The sequence below is a fragment of the Leishmania braziliensis genome, contig 83 (genome assembly GCF_000002845.2).
Source record: "Leishmania braziliensis MHOM/BR/75/M2904 WGS CADA00000000 data, contig 83, whole genome shotgun sequence".
NCBI classification, from domain to species: Eukaryota; Euglenozoa; class Kinetoplastea; order Trypanosomatida; family Trypanosomatidae; genus Leishmania; species Leishmania braziliensis.
Window position 1 is genome coordinate 1 of NW_004057958.1, and position 14800 is coordinate 14800.

At 60.4% G+C, this 14800-nt stretch overlaps 3 protein-coding genes and 1 pseudogene across 4 annotated transcripts; all 4 read left to right on the plus strand.

Moving 5' to 3' along the window:
• Positions 1-565: 565 nt before the first annotated feature.
• LbrM_04_1280 (hypothetical protein) lies at positions 566-1585 on the plus strand (the record flags this gene model as incomplete). Its single annotated transcript, XM_001561760.1, has 1 exon — positions 566-1585. The coding sequence occupies one exon, from the start codon at positions 566-568 to the stop codon at positions 1583-1585; it is 1020 nt and encodes a 339-aa protein (XP_001561810.1).
• A 2779-nt stretch (positions 1586-4364) lies between these two features.
• LbrM_04_1290 (hypothetical protein) lies at positions 4365-8180 on the plus strand (the record flags this gene model as incomplete). Its single annotated transcript, XM_001561761.2, has 1 exon — positions 4365-8180. One exon carries the CDS (start codon positions 4365-4367, stop codon positions 8178-8180), a length of 3816 nt encoding a protein of 1271 aa, XP_001561811.2.
• Positions 8181-8952: 772 nt separating this feature from the next.
• On the plus strand, positions 8953-9447 carry LbrM_04_1300 (hypothetical protein, conserved; the record flags this gene model as incomplete). Its single annotated transcript, XM_001561762.1, has 1 exon — positions 8953-9447. The coding sequence occupies one exon, from the start codon at positions 8953-8955 to the stop codon at positions 9445-9447; it is 495 nt and encodes a 164-aa protein (XP_001561812.1).
• Positions 9448-10549: 1102 nt separating this feature from the next.
• Positions 10550-14577, plus strand: LbrM_04_1310 (annotated as a pseudogene). Its single transcript has one exon. A coding segment is annotated over exon 1 (4028 nt).
• Positions 14578-14800: the final 223 nt, after the last annotated feature.

Below are 14800 nucleotides of genomic sequence, written 5' to 3' on the forward strand. Positions count from 1 at the left end.
GCAAGGGCGCGCTTCGAAGTCACGACGTCCGCACGTTGTGCCTCCTTTGTTTCTGTCTTTTCCGGAGCCTCGAGTGGAGCACAGTTCGTCCTCGCCTGATTTCCTTTTCGGTTGTAGCTAGTTAGCTCCTCGGCTTAGTGTTCTCAAATGAGCTCTCGTGTTATCTTTAAGGAAGGCGTGAAGCCTCCGTGAGCGGTGATCGGGGGGGGGGGGGGCCACACCCAGCACAGCTTCCGTCAACGTATTCTGGGCCTCATCGAAGCCCCGGGCCGGCGCGCCGCGTTCTCCTACAATAAAGCCTTGGCGGAGAAAGCCAGCGTGCCTCTGAGGAGCGCGTCAATTCTTTGCAGGGACGTCGCGATCCCTTTTCTGCGTAAATAACGCTCAACTTCATGTAGTGACTCTGCCATCATTGTTCGCTTTTCCCCCTTCTACTCACCCCAACGCTTTCTCGCCCGATCATCATTTAGGCTCCATTCGTTGTTCTTGTTGTTGCTGCGGAAACACACGTTGGCTGGTCAGCTATTGGCACCTCTCCGCCTCTAATACGTAGCAGCACAGAGAAATGAGCGATGAAAGAGAACAAGCGATAGCGCTGCTGCGAGACCTTAGAGCGACTGCAACCCCAAAATTTGTGGACAGTGGCGAGGCACTCACATACCTGGTGTACAAAGATGAGGCTCTTGAAAAGGCAATTACATTTCTGAGCCCGGCGTACGTTAAGACCACCCCAGAGAGCATGCAGTCGCTGCGCGTCAATCATGAGCGACTTGCGAACACCGCTATCGAGCGCATATTTGATACACATACACAAGTGCTGCGGTCAAAGCTTGCCGAAGCTGAGAAAGTGGCGGACATGTGGAAAAGGGTTGCTCTGTTCAGAGGCGCTGAGGAGGGAAATTCCGTGCGCCACATCACCTCTGCAGAGCCGGCTCTCTGTGCTCCCGGGCGTGTCTCCGTCAGCTCGCAAGTCTGCAGCACACAGGTAGGCGTAGCTGCAACCGAGAGCAAGACGAGTGTGCCACCGTGTGCGTTGGTCTGCGAGGCAGTACGGGAATGGCTAGCAGACTGGAGCCTGAAAGTGCAGTGTCTTGTAAATGAAAAAGTAGAGCTCTGGTGCTTGTCGCAGCGTTGCCTCATCACTCATCTGCGGATAAACCGGCATGAGCGTGAAGTTGGACGTCCTTTCTTTGGTGGCAGCCTGAAGGTGCTGGGTAGGCGAAGCTCAGCACGCCCTGCACCTCGCAAGATCAATAATGCACGGTTGAGCAACGGAAAGGCTTCGTGTATGGAGAGTGGGGAAAAAAGTGAACAAGGTGCATTCGCACCCACGGTCGATGCGCCAGGTGAAAATCTTGTGAAGAGCTCGACCGTTTCTTCCCAGCATGCTGCCGCTTCCAGTGCGTCGACGCCCAGTCTCCCTAACCCTGGTACTCATTTGCCTCGGGGTGCTCCGTCTGACTCACCATTGTACGTTATGCAGACCATCTTCTTGAAAGCACGCACGACACAACTCAGCGGCAACCAGCGGACCTCGACATCGGGCAGCCCAGTAGGTCCACTGCCTCACCTACCACACATATGACTGATGAGGTCTATGTTTTGGTGCTTTATTCCTCTGCTACTGTCTCTGATCTCTTCTTCTTGTCGTTGTCGTTGTCGTTGTTGGCGACTTCTCCCATCCCATCGGCCCCACCTACGTGCCGAAAGGGAAAAGGCTGCGTCGCAGCACGGCTAGGAGCAGGCTAAGCTCAGACACGTCGGTTGACAATGGTTGCCTCGTTTCGTTGTTTGGTTTCCTATACCCCGATGTATGCCACTTCGACTCTTCTACGCTTCTCTCTCTCTCTCTCTCTCTGTCTGTCTGTCTGTCTGTCTGTCTGTCTTGGATTGTGGGGCACTTGCTGGTGTTGGTCGACGCCAGCAAACTCCCGGAGGGGCGGAAAATGAATACAACGAGAGAAGCCGCCCTGCGATGGCCACAAATTCAGGCCCTGTGGCCGAAAGACGAGTTCAGCAGCAAAGTTTGATTCACTCTCTTGGCTGAAAGCTGGCGGAAGGGCGCCTCACGCCTCAAAAGATGGCAGCGCTCCTTCTTCGTTGGGTTTCCTTCCTCGCGAGAAGACGTTTGAGTTGAACAGCTCTGTTACAACTATAATCTTCATGCCCCCACCGCGTAGATTCCTTCCCCCCCCCCCCCCCCTCCCTCTCTCTCTCGTTTTACTCATTACAACTTCACTGGACCTGCGTGTGTGGACCTGCAGCGTATCCTTGCCCACCCACCCACCCCCCTCCTGCAGCGGTCACCACCACAACGGGCTCTTTCATGGGCATGGCCTTCAAGCCAGTGTGCGGCTGTTTTTTCTGCTGTCTATCGTTCACTGGGAGGACGACCACCGATAATCTGATGCGCTCACCCAACTCGGCCCCTCTGAAATAGGCCAGCTGGCCATCTCCTTGGGCAACGACCCCCCCCCCACGGACTTCGATCGGAGCCCCTCTACACGACCCGCGGCAATGTGAATGACTGCAGGCGTTTCCTTCGAAGGAAACGCCCCCATGGAAACCCGAGGTAAACTGAAGCAAGCATGCGGCACCGCGTCACAAGATGGATAACACGCCGCCCACCGCTAGAGGCGTAAGTTACACCAGAAACCCTTTTCTCGGTCACGTGAGGGTTTATGCTGAAGCTGCGCAAGCGGAGCAGCAACGCCAACGACATTCATCATCACTACCTCCTACAGCGCAGGTTCTGCAGATGCCGTCACAGTACCTCTACTCGACTGCGCAGCGTCGCCGGAGCTGATGCTGGAGAAGGTGTCTTCGCCTTCCATGAAGGGGAGAATAGAACCTACTGTCGGGCGCGCAAGGGGAAAATCACCTCTTACAGCTTGCCAGCCCTTGTCGACACAAGGGAGAGGCCCAGACAGAGCCCCTGCAGTGGGTTCAATGTCCAGGGCACTGAGAGCAGCGGCACAAGCTGTGCAGCGCTCGCTGCCTTGGTGGTCGAGACCCCATTGAGGTCTCCTGCGCTGGCCACAATGACGCATAGCGGCACCCTGTTGTTCCTTGCTCGAGGTGATTGGTCACGAACGGAAGACGACAGGAACAGCCTCTGGTGTGTAGGTTTGACAGGACATGTGACGTATCCGCCGGTGAACGGAGCGCTAACTCTCATGGGCGACGGCGCGGTTGTGTTTTCACATGTTCTTTGTGGGGTTGCTTGCTTGCTTGCTCTTCACCCGTGGCCAGCGACCCTCTGGCAGCGATGACAGCACTAGGCGGGCACTGCCACCGCAACGCGACTGCAACGACTGCGAGTAGACGGTGTCCCCCTAATACCGCACGCAAGCACATACACAAGCGCGCACAACGACGACGACAACAACAACGCAATCAAAGCAGAATCAGATGCAAGCAGCAGCCACTGTTAGCTGAGCGCCTGGCTAGCCTGCACTCCGCAAAAGTGGGGAGATGGCCCCTGCTGTTGTTGTTCTCCTTCGGGCAGTGACTGTACACACTTCCTCCTCCCTTCATGTCGTTGAGAGGCGCGCGCACCATCATCGCTGCGACCGCTGCAGCTGCGTCTTCTTCTCCGCTCCACTCTGTCACCCCCCTCCACTCTGTCATCTCTCACCGGTGTGCCTCCCTTCGACTCGACGTCTCTGCCCGCCCACCGCCTTCGCGACTTATCCCTCGTTTCTCGCGCTACTTTGCAGCTGAATTGTTCGTCGCACATTCGTAAGACTCTCGCGCCCCTCTCTCCTACTCCCCACCCGCTCACACACGTGCGCGCATACTCCTGTAGATGTGTGTAGAGCCATACAGTCGCAACGGCCTCTTCCACACCTTCCACATCTCGACCCCCTTCCCCCTACTCGCCTCCCACTCTCTAGAAAACAAGTTGTTCACACAACGGACAGACTCACTGGACACTCAGCACACCTCTACCTCCCCCCCCCTCCATTCCATCCTCACTCCAGCAGACGGTTTCCTTTGCCTTCGCGCTTTGCTTACCTCCACCTCTTAGACGCACGCACGTACGGCGACACGGTGCTTTGATCACGCATGCGAGGGCCTTCGTATCGTGTTGCAGCTGTTTCCCCCTTCCCCATCCCCCCACCCCCCCCCGTTCATCTGCTGATGCTGCTCTGCCTTCCTCGCTCCCACCCTCACCTTTGCTGATTCGCCCTCTTAGTCGTGCACTCGGTTATGTGCCTGTGCGCCCTCAGTTGAGCTCGAACACACTTGAAGAAGCGCAAAATTCTCTTTCCTCTCCTGGGTGACACCGATAAAGAGAGAGCAGCAGCAGCAGCAGGCAGTCTCGCTCTCTCCCTCTTTCCTCCCCCCTCCTCCCCGCACCGATGCAGCAGCAACAGCAGCAGCGGCGGTGTCTCTGTCCGCTCTCTTCCGTGTCCTCACCGAAGCCCCCTTCACGGACAGGGCAAGCCGAGGTGAACAACGACGGCGGTCGCGTGGACGGCAAGCACAATGCCAGCGACATGCACTGCTACGGCGCACCACGCGCTGATGAAGAACACGTGATACAGGCGAGCACGTACGCGCTCTGGGAGCAGCTCTACGCGCCAGCTAGAGTCCCCCTCACTGTAGAGCGCCTCTTGTACCTCCGCCTCTCCGCGAAGAGCAACGGCGAGAACAACGAGGATCGTAGCCGCCAGTATTGTGCCGATGATCTGCAGTGGGCTGGGTTGCTCTTCGGAGAAATCGCCGCCCAGTCCGACGTCTCCGCTCCATCAGTGCCGATGGTGCCGTCGACTGCATCGGCGATGGCAAAGCCTCCCCATGAAAGCTGCCAAAATGAGAGGGAGGAAGAGCCGCAGCGGACCCGGAAAGGGGGCATGCCCGACGGCGCATCGAGCGTCGCTGCCAAACCCACCGAGCAAGGCGCCTCCGCAGAGGTGGAGCAGGTGCCAGTGCCGACCGCACTGCGCGCGCCATGCGCCTTCTCCGACTCGTCGTTGGATGTGCATCCAGGTTGGAAGGCGGACGCCGCTGCACTAGTCCAGCTGCCGCCGCAGCTGAAGGAGCAGCATCACCAAGAGTCGCTAGCGAACTCAACGAAGGCTGCGGAGCCGGCACAGCAGCACGTGGCACAGACCTGTACCAACGCTCAATCGGCCAGTGGCGTGGGTGGCGGACAGGTCTCCATACCGCGGAGAGCCGTCACACCCCTATCTCACCCTGACACTGTCTCAGCGTCGACATCTCTGCCCTCTCTGCTCTCATCGGTGCCGCGCCCCTCTGACAGCAACCGAGGTGTCGACCATGGCGGCGGCGGCGGCGGCACTGTTTTGTTGCTGCCCTGCCGAGGATGTGCCATGCCCGCCGCCTCGCCGCCTGACTGGGTGTTACCCTCCTCTACATCGGTCATCTCGTTCCCATCCGCGTCGCCGGTGCCTGCATCCGACGCCGCTGCGGTGGAGGACAGAATTAAGAAAGCCACGGCGGCCCCCATGAGCCTTGAGCGGGACGACAGCAATGATTGCGGCGACGGGAACGTGGAGGTCGAACCCCGTGACGACACATGTTTGGTGGAAGCGGCATCGGCCGCCCCGGCGCAGCACATGCACACGCGATCCACGCCCGTGGACGCCATGAGAGCGGACGAGGAAGACAGGCGCGACGGTCCTGGTGGCGATGGAGTCTGCAGTCCTCCGTTGGGGCATTCCGCATTCAGGGGCGGTGACGAGGAGGGCCGTGGCGCCGCTGATGATGAACAAGCACATACAGTCGCACCACAGGATGAGTCAGCGCAGACCCCCGGCGCATGGGAAATTGCCACCACCACTACCACACCCAGTCGACTTCACCACCAGTGCCACCACCGCAGCTCGCACGACACGGACCCGTGCACAGAAGGGTGCAGGCGTGACAACGAAGAGGGCGCAAAACACACAGGAGGCGGCGAAGAGGAAGACGACGATGTAGGGTTTCTGTCCCTCACCACATCTCCATTAACTGGAGCTCCTGAGCAACGGCGCTCGTGTCCTGTAGGGGGCAGCTATGCGAAGCTTCCGACGCCATCGCCAGGGCAGATTGGGATGCTGGCGGGCACAAGGCCCGCCCTCCCCGTGTCAGCGCTGCTGTGTAGCCTCAAGAGAAATGAAGAGGATAGACGCCAGCTCGACTCGCCGACGCGCCACAGGATTACCACCAAGGTGTCGACCTCGATAAGCCCGGTCACGGACCTTGACGGACTCGTCCTCAGTCCACCGCGCCGGCAGCAGATGCGGCTTCAGCTGCAGCGCTGTTGTCCTCGTCAGCCGAGTGAAGGGGGTGACATGGAGTACTCCGACCTCACTTCAGTGCCTGAATCGCAGTCGCCACCGCCTGCCTCCTCAGCCCCCTCTCTGACTAATTTGGCGGACAGCGGTGCGGGTGCCACAGACGAGCTCCGCGCTGGGGGCCACGCAGCAGACGCTGCCGTGATGCGCGATTCGCCACGGCGGGAGACTCACGCAAACAACAAAAGAGAGGCAGCGGCGGCTACGGCGAAGGAAAACGACGCTGAGCCGTGGGACACCACAGCCCTGGATTTGCCTGTGGATGAGCCTTGCTCTGCAGAAGCTGATGAAGACAACGGGGCCAGGTGTGATGGAGGCCTGGTGGCATCTGTCACCGTTAGAATAATGAACGAGCGTGTTCGCGGCGATGACGAGAGCGAGGAAAGGGGTGTGGGGACGCCGGCGTCCATGGTTTCTGTGCCGCGCCAGCCGCCTTCTCTCGCGCGGCCCGACGGCGGCGCAGAGCCGCAAGGTGTCCATGATGAAGGCCATGCGGTGTGTGGGCCATCAAGCGGAGCGAAGGCGGGGAGCAACGATGGAGAAAGAGCGGCGCGTACGGCAAACGCTGTCCTTGTCTCCCCCTCCTCGACCTCGCCTTCACCACCCCATGTGAACCACGAATCATTCTGGTCACCAAAGCATAGTGAAGACCCACAGCAGCGACATCAGCAGCTCTCTCTGCCCGAGGTCACGGCGGCACGGCGCTCAGTCTCCAGCATGGACTTCCGGTGGGCTGACGAGGCCGATAGTGTTTTGCGTCGGCAACAGCAGCGGCTACGCTCGCTGCAGGCAGTGAGGACCGCAACGCTTGCCGGCAGCGATGTGCGTCGCAGCCCGAGTACAAACCGGTGCAGCCCAGGCGACGGCCCTCGGCACTACGTCCCGCTCTCTCAAGATGGCGGGAGCGTCCAAGGCAGCCAGGATGGGAACGGCGCAAGACGGGCACGGTTGTACGGAGGCTCAGAGACATCGTACAGCGTCTCGCCTCAGCCACAGGAACCCAGAGCGTACAACTACTCCGAAAAGTTGGTGATGAGATCAGAAGCCACTAGGGTTGAAACAGTGGCGTCGCGCACTGACGGCAGCGGCATCGCGACAGAGCTGAGGGAAGTCGCGTCCTCATCACACCGTTCGGGCAAAAGCGAAGAGTTGGCGTGCCTCAGCATCAGTCGCAGTGACGAGAGACTTGCGGCAGTAGCCGCAGCAACAGCGGTAGATGACGCGTCAGTGCTGCGCACAGACCAACTGCTCCAACAACAGCAACAGCAGCCGTCGCCTCGCCACGCTGGTGTTAAGCGACAGCGCGAGAACCACGGCGGCAATGACGACAGCAGCGACGCAGCGCGTGCTCGACACTCGCCGGCGCCGTCGTGTGTGCCAGTGTATAACCAGACAACGAAAGAAAAGGGTGACTGCAGCGGTGACGGTCAGCCAGTCCAGCGCCGACACCGAGCTGACGATCGCGTTCGTGGACGTCAGCGTCTGCGAGGGGACGTGGTTGTGACAACCACCACGAGGATGATTTCGAGCCCCTCACCGGCGAATGTATTCGCGCTTCCGCGTACCATCACTGCGGATCCTGCGGCACCCATCGCCGCTCCGCCATTCACCACCATGACAACCCCCCTTGCAGGCCCGTCGCTTTCGCGGCTGCGTACGGTTACTGTGAACTCTGTCGACGCCCCTCCAGCTGCTCAGGCTCAGAAAACCGCGAAAGGAAAGCCCACTCGTGTTGGGGTTGCATCATCTGCAGTCATTACTGCACCCCCGCTTTCACGCAAGAATGCGAGCAGCAGAGCACACAAGAATGCGCCACGTGCGGCGCGCCGTCCGCCTTCCCTCGTGGCCTTGAAGAAGCAGCGCGAAACAGAATAACGGCACCAGCAGTACGCAGAGAGGGAAAAACTGCGAAAGGTGTGTGAACACGGCACAGCCGCACTGCCGGTAGCGCGGTGTGGGGAATGGGTTGAGCTGTTGCTGAAACCTCTGCCGCATCTGGTGTGTGTGTGTGTGTGAGGAGAGGTTAATGGCGCTGCGTTGCTCAAACACTTGCCTTCTCGGTGTGGTTGTCTGTCTCTCCCTCTCAGTTTGGGCGGTGCCTGTGCGGGGCGCATGGGCACTCTCTACCCACGTACTCCAGCAGTGCCCTCACCCACGAACTCAAGCGCACATACGACGTCTATATAGCGCTGTAGGTCCTCTTTCTTCTCCGCACAAATCGAAACCAGCAGAGCTTTTTCCCTCCTCTCTTCGCCTCGCTCCTCGTCATGTGCTCTCCGCCCTCAGCGCTCTTGCTGTGATGCACACTTTCGTGGATACGAGCACCACGTGCAGCTTGAGAGAGAGAGGGAGAGCGCACCAGCCGCATCAGCAGACACATGCACCCGAAGAAGCACCAGAAAAAAAGAACAACATGAGGCATCGCGCCGCTCGTTAAACGGTCCCTCCCATGTTTTACCTCCCTGTTTCCTCTTGGGCTTCTTCGGCCCTCCCCCCTTCCCTCTCACGCACTCACCCGCCTGCACCCTTCACCCCCCCCCACACACACACACGCACGTGTACACACATGCACGCCACCTCTCACGTGTTCATATCTGTACTAGGGCAACCCCCCCCCGTTCCCCACTTCTTCACCCCTCGGTGAAACATGCCGAGCTCTTCTTCCAGCGGCAACAACCACGTTGGCAGCGCGACGCCACCGCCGCTAACGCCGGAGGAGAAAGCAGCTCGAGATGTGCAGCTACAGCGCGAGCATGAATCGTACATCCGCGGCATCGCGACGATGCGCTCGCTGCCGCGACTTCGGTCCACCATTGCAGGCGCAGGCGGTAAGACGAACACCATCACGCGCATTGCAGAGGAGCGTGAGGAGGTGCGCCAGCAGCACCTCCGCGCCGCGGCCGCCGCAGCAGCGGATCTGCTGCGGCGTCGTCAGGCGCATCAGGAGAAGGTCAAGAAGCTCGAAAGCTCACAGGCGAAGAAGCGCAACCGCCGCGTCGCGAAGAAGCTGAAGAAAAAACAGCGACTCGAAGAAGAGCTGCGCAATCGGCTGGACTCAGACGACTCTGCTTCGTCATTGTCGTCGTCGTCGTCGTCGAAACCATCCTCGAGCGACTCGGACAGCGACGGCGAGAAGGACTGAAGAGGCGAAAGATTGTCACACGCACACACGCAAGACAGTAAAACGGGTCGAGTGCGTTCGTGTATGGTCGTACAGTGGCTGACCTCCTCCCCTAGTCCCCTGTCATATGCTAACAGAAGGCGAGTGCTCGAGTGAATGTGGCGTTGTCTACATGTAGACGTGCGTGTCCGCACCAGCTGGGATGATGGCAGCGCTGTCGTCCATCACCCCTCCCCCCTTCCCCGTCTCCCTGGCGCACTCATCCACTTAACAAAAAAAAAAAGCGGCAGTTGGCGGTGAACCGTGTCGCAGGCGTCTCTCTTGTGCCGTAACACATCAAGGAGGCGTACGACAACAAATCGAGGAACGAACGTGCTGGCAATGCTTCAGCATCGCTTCGTCCTATTCGTGCGGCTATGCGTCCACGTTGCCCTTGCAGTGCTGGCGAGCTCCTTGCCTGAAAAGGGGCTGCCAATACTCGAAGCCACGCACACACCTTTCCATGTGCTTCTTCGCGGCTCCCTCTTTTTGTTTTTCCAGCTACCCCCTTCGCCCGCTACAACGACGTCAAGCCTCGCTCGCTCGCTCCCCCACCCCCTCCCCCGGGTCGGTGGCGTCTTTCGACAAATGGGGGCTCGGCTGTGTGCGACTGCAAACGCGCACGTAGGCGCCCACCCCACCTCACCTCATTCATCAAGCCCACCTCCATAAGCAGTATTGCCTCCCCACTGTGCTGCACATCAGCGGCTCTTCGGTCGCTCGAGCAGGTAGTGTCGCTCTCTTTGTTTTACGGCTGCCGTTGCCTCCAGCAACTCAGGCAGCTCGCCTCCCTCTCCCCTCTCTCCAACACGCCTGTGTGTGGGTGTGGGTGTGGATGAGCCGCCGGTGGCAGGTCAGTGGGAGGGCACCCGCATGACAAGCGAGAGAGAGAGAGAGCGACAACGCGTATGTATTACGCCCACACCCAACCCGCCTCACGCAGCTCTCACCCACACCAGCGAGACTCACTGCACCGTGACGCATCCTTAAAGTCGAAAAGAAAAGCGGTACTCCCACACAGCCACAACATACGCACGCACGCACTCATTCGCACACAGGCGCCGAGGTGTACACATTTGTGTAGGCACGCCGCAATGCGTTCTTCTTGCTCGCGCACTGTGTGCCTCTTCCTTGGTCTTGGCCTCTCCTTTCCCCCCACTCCTCCATCGTATTGCCCTCGTCTCCGCCCCCCCCCCCCTCCCATCGCCTCGGCTCGCCAAGACGGCGTGTTCGTTTTAGCGCTGACCACAAGCGAGAAGGACGCTGAGAGGCAGCGAGAGAGATACGCTCTCGCTGCGTCATCGTTTACAAAGAAGACAAGCGGCTGCTGCTGCGGTGGATGCCCAGCATTGTTCTTCTCAGGTCTCACTGGGCTTGTTTATTTTGGGGTGTGCGTGCGTGTGTTGTGGCTCTCCTGGGAGTTTTTTTTTCCGTGTTGTTGCCTCCCACCACCACCACCACACACACACACACACACACACCTGCAGCCGTGCTGAGTAGACCCTCTCGTGGCTCCCCCTCCCCCTCTCTCTCTCTCTCTCACAGACACACGCGCACACTAGCACTTCTCCCTCATCGTCAACGCCTTAGGTGCCATCTATGCACCGGGTGTGGGCTTCTCCCCGCCCCTCCTTCCCTCTTTCCCTCTTCGCCACATTACGTTTCTCGTCGTCTTCTCGTCGCCTCTCCTCTGTTAGCTGCCGATTTCCTTCGCTGTTCGCCGGCTGCATCACCGCATAAACTTCGGTGCAGCCGACCCCCTCCCTCCTCGTCCTCCTCCTCCTCCTCCTCCTCACCTTCGCCCATGGCCACAAACCGTCGCCGTCTCGCTACTGTCGACAGCGCTTGTGGCCATGGGCGCCGGGTGGGGGATGTCTGTGGTGTGGGCCCTTCCCCGCTCCTTCTTCTCCTTTGAGGTAGTCAATCCCGCCTTTAGGAGCCCTCTCTCCCTCTCTCTTTATCCACCAGCCGCCCCCTCCATCATCTGCTCGGTTGCGAGTCTCTCCTCTCGCTTTGTTTCCTTTCACCCCCACCCCCTGCGGCACACGCTTTGCTCTTGCCTGCTCGCGCTCTCTCTCGTTCAGTCCCTAAAGCCCAGCGCCGCTACACAGAGAGAGGGAGGGCAACATATGATAAAATCCTGTGCACGTGTTGCCCTGTCGCTCTCGTTGGCTACGTCCTGGCTGGTCTTGCCGGTGCGTACTTCCTCGTGCGCTTCCGCCGCCTGCACTGCGTGTGCTATGGCGGCTTTCTCGTCTACCTCATGAGTGCCGGGTCGATGCGACATCGCCGCGGCAATGCAGAAGGCGGTGAAAGATCAGCCTCCCTATGTGGCGCCTCCTCGCAGTCGAGGCCGTGGGACGTGTGTAAGCGGCTTGGTCAGGTGGTGCTCGATGCTTTCTTGAGCCCATGGACGGAAACTCCACCAGTGCGGCATCCACCAACGGCTAAGTCAACAAGAGCGCTTCTTTACTACCTCGGCAAGCCCCTGTTGCACGTCATCGCCGCCACGGCGTTCTTCAGCCGCTTTGCCCTGTTGTGCCACGCACAATGGCGCTACGCTGTGATGTGCATAGCGGCGCGGCATTCCTCTCATAAGTTGCGGCCTCTTTGTGGGGCCCAACACTCCTTCTCCGACAGCCCCTCCGCGGCGCCGCGCTGGTGTCGGACACGTGCGCACTCGTACAGGACTGGCGCACGCAATTGTGCGGAAGTCTCCCAGGATGATCTCGCAGACAGCGGCACTGGCACGAGCATCGCTATCACCACCACCCCCGGTGCGGTGGATTCGGGTGGAGACGGTCACCTCTGCCTCTCCTTTGTCCACTCCCTCAGCCGTGTGACGGCAGCGGCGGTGACGCTGCCGGGAATGCATGAGAAACTCATCAGCAGTCGGCCACGCACGATGGGTGGCTTTCGCGAGCCCTGGCAACGGTGGTGCCCAGCCTCGCTGCGACGCGCTGTAGCAGTGACACTGCTGAGGGCGATGGCGCGTCGGTAATGCAGCCAAACCTCACCACTTAGGAGATGTCAAGCGTGTCCTTCACTGGAAGCCTCTCCTCCCTCGGCCCCTCGCCGGCGCGTGCACAGGTCGACGACGCGGAAGCGTTTGAGCGATTTCGAGACTGCGTGCGGCGCAAGGGTGACAGCACGTATGGACAACAGGTGGACGCCAAAGGGTGCAGTGCCTTGCACTATGCAACCATGCACGGCTTCATGCACGAAGCGATCTTTCTCAGCCGCATTGGTGCTGAGCCCAACGTGCTGGGCAAGGCCGGCTACGCGCCACTGCACTACGCGGCGCTCTACGGCACCAAAGTCTGCCAGTCGGCGCACATCACGGACGAGCCGCCGAGCGCAGCCGTGCAGGGGGCTCGGCACGCCTTTAGGTATATCCGTCGATGAAACCACTGCTGTGAAGGCTGTCGCGCAGGCGAAGAAGTGTCGGCGACGGCGCCAGTGGTGTAGGAAACTGCAGCAGCAGTGCCTGCGGGGGCCATCTCCTGTGGGCCCCTGCAGGCAGCAACAACGGGGCCGACGTCAGCACCGCGACAGGGCAGTGCGCTGATGTGCACGGCGACAAAAGCTACGCCTGAGAAGACGCTTACCATCTCACCGCTCTCAACCTTTACGCCGTCAAGGGGCTGACGGCGCTGCGCCTGGCCGTGAGGCCGGGATCCATTGGGCTCGTCAATACTCTGTTGCGCGAAGGCGCGAGCCCTCTTCTGGGGTCGGTGGTAGAGACGCTGTCGATTGCCACCATGAGGAGCACAGCTTCATGTAGCGAGAGTGATGGGGTCGATGTGAAAAGCGTCCGCAAGTCCGTTGTGCAGCGCAGCTCTGAAAGGACAAACCAACGGTGCAGCAGCATCAAGTCCACAGCAGCAGCAGCAGCAGCAGCCACGAAGACGTTCGAAGTCGCATCGTTGAGGCGCCCGTTGCATCCCGAGAGCTGCACCGGCCGGCAGAAGGGGTAGAGCAACTTTGCCGCCTCTGTCAACAGCGCGCCGGTGCCTTCGTGTCGGCGGTGGCGAAGCTGCGCCACTCCATCGCTGACGTCCAGACGGTCATCGCTAACCTGGCGGCTGTGGACCAGGCCTGCGCACAGATGATCTTCGCTAGTGCCCGTCGCGCCCTGCAGCAGGGTGCTGCTGATCGTAACTGAGCGCTTGCAGAATTACCACCGCCACCACCACCACCACCGCGCAGCTCTCCATGGAACTTAGCGGTGGTGGCTGCGGCTGTCCAGGACGATGGACAAGCGTCGGGCGCAGAGGGGGATGACGAGTCGGCAAGAATCACCGCTGTCTTGGCCACCGTAGACGCGACAACGGTGTCGACGAACAACCTCAGCGGCAAAGATAGCTCTTGCGGCGACAAGGGCGGCCTGCACACCTCTGCGGGCGTCAACGCCGCCAAGTGCGAGTCTCGCACCGGCAGCTCATCTCCGTCCTGCCCTTTTGTGCGGACTCGTCAGCGGCGCTGTGCTACTATAGCTCTCTTCACACCACCATGGCCACCATCGCCACAGCAATGCACAGTCCCTACACAGCTGAGCCTGTCGAGCGCGCGCCGGCTTTCACAAGTTACGAGGAGAAACTTGGCTGTCGTGGCCAACACGGACAGCAGAGCACGCTGCGGCTGCTGTGCACACTCAGTGCAGAACTCAACGCTGTCGATACGCACGGGCTGACTCCGCTGCTCTGCGCCTACGAGGCCACGCTCCTCTTTGCCTCGGAGCAGACGGAGGCGCAGTTGGTGGGGCACTCTGCAGAGGTGATCGCAGCCGCGGTCGTGGTAGAGCACCACACTGGCGGTGGCAACGTGGTGACCTCAGTTACAGCCGGCACCGAGCCTGCCTGCAAGCCAGGAGAGGTTACTGAAGGTCACTGCAACCACAGATTCCATGTCATCGGGGTCGTCATTGCCGACCGCGTGGACCTCTCCACACGCGCAGTTGTCGGCCCCGACCATCGCTGTGACCACAAACGCCGTCTCCTCCTTGGGCGAGCGCTACTACACGCAGCAAACACCGTCAACGCAGGAGGTGCTGCGGCAGGCCGCCAAGTCGAGCAGTGCGGAGTACCTGCTTTCTCTCCACGCTGTGTCTGAGGCGGCGGATACGGCTGGCACCTGCTCCCCACATTCAGAGCCGCCGCTCGCGCTTCACCCACCGCTGTCAACCACTGTCCCCACCGCCACAAACGTGAGTACCACTGCTGGTAGAGCAGACCCGCCGGCAAACACCAACCTGCACCCGACGCCGTCCCCCGTGGTGGTGGCGGTCCCATCCTTCCTGGGTGCCTCACAGCAGCTCACACGAATGGCCGCTACC